Raw genomic sequence first — 5,327 nt, forward strand, 5'->3', positions numbered from 1 at the left:
TGGGTTTCTGTTTTGAATTATTGCTTATAGGGGTAAATTCAAATGTTTGAACTCTCATATTTGTGCCGTGGATAAGGAGATGCAACTCACGAGACTATATTCGATTTGCAAATCTATAAAAGACAGGGATGCGCTCTAGGAGCATTTAGCGTGTAGGGTCCAAATATTTGAGTCCATGTTTGATATTGTAGCATATAAGCTTTTCCTTGATGCGTGACATCTTCTCTTTGTTTTTTTAATTGGATTTCTGACAGACGCTCATTGCAGTCGTAGACCTAAGTATCTCATGGTCACAAATGAAAATAGTATGTATGGATTTCTGTTGACATGTGTGATTCATGAAAGCATTAAACTTCTATGGCATGATTTATGTTTTGCAGAGTTTGTGATCTTTAATCTGTTTGAATTGCTGAGAGTTCCAACCTTCTTTAGTTTCTTTGAGGGCCTGCTACGTTTCCTTATTTTCTTGTAGATGTTACATTACGAAGAAATAGCTAGGTACAGAGTCTCATTCTTGTTTCTGTTTGTTGGGCAATTCGAGATTGTTAGTGCCAATTACGTTGTGAAGGATTGGTCCATGCGCAGATTGTCTGTCAGGAGATGCATCTACCAATTACTCCTTGAGGGATAAACTAAAGATATAGAGTTTGTCTGGGTGACAAGTTTTTTTTTTTTTAAAGGCCATCATGGTTAGCTTTATTACGATCAAATAATAGATACATCGTCTACGAGTTTGTTAACCAAAACGTCATATGGCTCGTGCAACCAAAAAAAAGAGATCTTATTACAATAACTATGATTCGCTAGCAGATGAGCTGCTTGATTAGCAGACCGATAACAATGTTTATAGACGACCTTTCCTATAGCCGTAGCCGTATCCACACGCTCCGCAGAGATTGCCGTCGCTGCATCCCACCATCTGGATTGTCCAGTACAAAAGTGGATCACCTGCATAGAATCAGACTCCGCCTCAAAGCGATTGTATCCGAGAGAATTAGCTAGCTCAAGTCCATCTTTCATGGCCATCGCTTCGGTTGCGACTATGTCAGCTGCAAAAGGGATAATTGGCAGCAATAAAATTACCATATGCATCTCTTAGAATAGCTGAGATCGCTCCCATTCCCTCTTCCTCATAGAACGTTGCGTCCACGTTTACTTTCACAACTTTTGGATCCGGTTTACTTCATTTTCTGTCTTGTGTTCCACTTGGCTTAGAGAAGACTTTGTGATAATTGCTTGCAATCGCTAAAACACTGCTATGGGCCAACAGATAATCGGAGGGACTGTCTCATTATGCGTAATGCGTCGCCTGATCCACCGTAAATACCAGCAAGCTACTGCCACAACCTGCTTAAAATTCAGAGTTGGTTAGAGCTCCATTGGGATATCCGACAAGTTCAGCAAAAACTCCAAAACCGCGGACCCTGATTTATCCATTACTGTTGTCTGGTTAATTACTTCAGTTAGCCGCAAGCGCTGCCACATCTCCTTTGCATGGGTGCATGTGAATAGCAAATGATGTAGGTCTTCTGCTCCTTGATGGCAGATCGGACAGGCTCTGTTACTACCAATATGTCCGTTCATTAAACTTTGAGTGGAATATTTAGTTTCCATAGTATTCTCCATACTGCCGGAGGATTAGAGCCAGTTGCTCCTGAAATTCCATTTGCCTGAGACCTAAAAGTATGCATCCACTGTAATCTGTATGTCGTTCGGACAGAGAAGATTCCTGTTCTATTCACATGCCAAGCAACAAAGTCATCAAAGGCTTGGTGATTCAAGGGTATTTGCAATATCCTTCGCACATCCACAGGGTTGAAGATGCTTCTCAGTAGCTCCTCATCCCACGTGCCATTATTTGGGTCAATGAGATCACTTACCTATGACAGTAATGTTTGCCCACGAGGGGTAATTATCTTTCGATCCGAAGTGGAAGGTATCCATGGATCATCCCATATGTTCACTGTATCACCAGAACCAATTCTCCAAATAAAGCCTTTCTTGAAAGTCTCTAGCCCCTTCAGAATACTTTTCCATGTGAAAGACGATCCTTGTTTAGGAATAGCTTGAAGTAAGCTCCCATTTGGATAATATTTCGCTTTCAAAACACAAGCACATAGGGACTCTGGTTCAGTAATTAACCTTCAACATTGTTTAGTAAGCATGGCTAAATTGAACGAATATAGATCACGAAATCCCATACCGCCTTCATTTTTAGGGAAGCACAATTTCCACCACGAGTACCAGTGCATTTTCTTATTCTCCTCGTCGTCACCCCACCAAAATTGGGAAATAATATCTGTGATACTGACATTGCGAAAACTAGTATTGCTTGGGCCACTTCCTTAAGTAGGATTTCCTTGCCCCCTGTGGTTCTTTTCTTGTGAAGAAAGGTCGAAACGGCCTTTGAAGACTTTTTTTCATGCCTGGTCTGCAAGTGTCTTTGAAGTAGAAACGAAAGATAAGAGTAGACGTGTCTCGTTAATGCATGAGTTGAAATGTTGCATGGATTCTGAATGATCTGTGATTAACGATTTTTACCAAGCCTTACCTTCGTGAATTACTGGTCGATATGTTCATAGCTCCCTTCCTTTAACTGAATGTGGTGCCCTCAACTTACATTAATCTTGAACTGCTTATTTTGTACTCCCTCCGTCCATAATATAAGAGCGTTTTTTTACACTACACTAGTGTCAAAAACGCTCTTATATTATGGGACAGAGGGAGTATCTATTTGAGTTGCTTTCTGATCTCTGGATCAGATTGGGTTATAGATTACTTTTTCATGTTTGTTTGAATTACAGTGACAGTTTGTGTCACACAGTGCAGTCACATAGCTTCGGTCTGATGCTTCTGGGTGCACCTGCTACAGTCAACATGCCAATACCTGGGTTATTTCTTAACAAATTATTGGCTTCTGGATTGGATGCTACTCCCTCCGTTCCAAAATAGATGACTCTTCTGGTTTTTTTGACAGATGATGTTCCTCTCATGAACAATGCACAAGTGGAGACTGCTGATAAACAAGAAATCCTTTCTGAAGCCAATAGGCAGCATTAGCAAGAAGGTAGAGCTTCACTTGATTGTGGTGGTTGTGCAGATGTTAAATGGCTGTTTAACCATAATAATGCAAGGAGTGGTATGGATGGCATTTTCCTGTGCTGGTCCAAATTGTGAGTGACAACTACTACCTCTATGCTAAGCTTTTCCAAGTTTGTGGTAAACAAACCTGATTTGGCATAGAAAAACATTCCAGCTCTACTGGATCTGATTGCAGACGAGGACAAGGCAAAAATTCAGCCACTAGTTTTAGATTGGACTTTGCATATCAAGTTGCCACCTTGCAAATCATAACAAATTGACTTGCTAAAAGGAGTCAATCAAGGTAATTAAGCAGTACAGTACTACTACCAAGTACTAACACAAAAAGTTGCCCACACAAAGAACACCAAGAACACAAGCATGGACACACTGATACGTACACAGGCATGTCAGCTGCAATCTCACTGCACTCTAATCAGTCATCACACAGACGCATAATCTAAGCATAAGAAAATGCAAAGGAAGCACTAAGTGGAGTTACTGGATCCGATTCAGGCTAGCGGGTGAAGGCGTAGAAGACGATGCCAATGTAGATCAGCATGGCGGAAGGCACGAGCGTGACGAGCGGGATGACGGCGCCCCATGCCGCGGAGCCGCCGGCGCCGCAGCCGAGCCGGCCGAGCTTCACCTGCACCACGTTGACGAGGGCCATCGTCAGGAACCCGCATCCGCACACGGATCCCACCGCGCACGCCAAGATCCCGACCCGGAGCGCTGCCCGGTTGATCTTCACCGTCCAGCTGACGGCGGCTCCGGCGGCGGCGGAGGAGGCACGGCGGTAGTGGGGGAAGGTGCGGACGATCTGCTTGAGGCAGAGCGCGACGAGGCTGGAGAAGAGGAAACAAGCGAAGGCGAGGACGTGAAAGGAGACGAGGTCAGACTCGATGCGGTCCCCCGCGGCGCAGGCGCCCAGGTGGTCGGCGCCGTCGGCGAGGCCTGGCCCGTCGGAGGAGGGGCGCCACGCCAAGCCGAGGAACGCGGCGAGGGTGAAGAGAGAGTTCACGTTCACGATGCCGTCCAGAGCCGTGACCTGGATGCTCGTTCCCGCACCGCTGCGGCTGCCGCTGCCGGTGGCAGCATCGCCGCGCTCCATGGCTTGGATCCTTGGTTCGGAGGTGGACTAGGATGCGGTGGGTGGGTTTGGGGATCGGGCAGGGGCTGTCGTCTGGTCGATGTGACCGACTGACCGTGCGAGCATATGCTTACCTAGGCCAAAATTACCGGAATATCCTATTTGACGCTAATTGCGGCAAATTGTGGAAGGAACGCACATGGAACAGGAGCGAGCGAGCGACATGGCCCGGCCCACTACTGGTGGATTACCGTGCTACAGTATCCCGGTTTTGGGAACCTTCTAGAAGGTTCCCTGGACCTTTTTTTTTCTTTTTGACCCATTTTCCTGTTTCTTCTTGGGTTCTTTTTGTTTTTAGTTTTTTTATTTTCTTCTTTTTCCGCTTTTCTGTTTACTTTTTTGCTTTTTCGTTTATTTTACTTTTCAAGTTTATTTTTTTAAAGACCATCTTTCCAAAATTGTTGAAAATTTTCATAAAATGTTCCTGTTTTGGGAAAATTTCAAAATTTCAAAAAATGCTCGTGTTTTAAAAAATTGTTCATAAATTCAAAAAATGTTCCTCTTTTTTAAAAAAGTCGCATTTTTGAAATCTTCGAAAAATTGTTCGCACGCCGGGCCAATTAGTACGAGGTCGCCGGTTCGAGTTTCAGCGGTACCGCTACTGGTTTTCTTTTTTGCGATTTTTCATAAGCTCCCAAAGTTATCGTTTCACACAGACCTGGCCGGCTAGCACGGCCCACCAGGCATTCCTGATATACAGGCCATGCTGGGCCGGCACTCGTACTGCACTTCCTGGCCCAGGCACGGCACAACAAGGAAACGGGCCGGCCCACCGACATATTTAGTCCACCAGCCCGCTTGATTTTGCGATGTTTTAGGCCTATTTGGGCTGTTTGGGGGCGGGGGTGGAGTGCGAAGTTTTTTGTGTGCTCGGGCACCATGGTGTCCTTTTTGTGAAAAAATATATACCAAAAAACATGTTTAGAAGTTTAAAAAAATCGACAAGAATTCTGTAGAAACTTGTACGTATTCACTACGGATCCATGAAATTTTGTTTTGAAAAAATGTAATCTGTAAGCTGTACCAAAAAATCTGGCCCGAAAACAAAAAATGTTGGCCCATTTGAAAATACATATTTGTCTTTTTTTGTACG

General features: G+C 44.4%; 1 protein-coding gene across 1 annotated transcript; it reads right to left on the reverse strand.

The window, feature by feature from the left end:
• Positions 1–3,286: 3,286 nt before the first annotated feature.
• On the reverse strand, positions 3,287–4,291 carry LOC119353999. Its single transcript, XM_037620706.1, has one exon. The coding sequence runs from the start codon at positions 4,193–4,195 to the stop codon at positions 3,599–3,601; it is 597 nt and encodes a 198-aa protein (XP_037476603.1). The 5' UTR covers positions 4,196–4,291; the 3' UTR covers positions 3,287–3,598.
• Between the last annotated feature and the right edge of the window lie 1,036 nt (positions 4,292–5,327).

Source organism: Triticum dicoccoides, chromosome 2A (assembly GCF_002162155.2).
Source record: "Triticum dicoccoides isolate Atlit2015 ecotype Zavitan chromosome 2A, WEW_v2.0, whole genome shotgun sequence".
NCBI classification, from domain to species: domain Eukaryota; kingdom Viridiplantae; phylum Streptophyta; class Magnoliopsida; order Poales; family Poaceae; genus Triticum; species Triticum dicoccoides.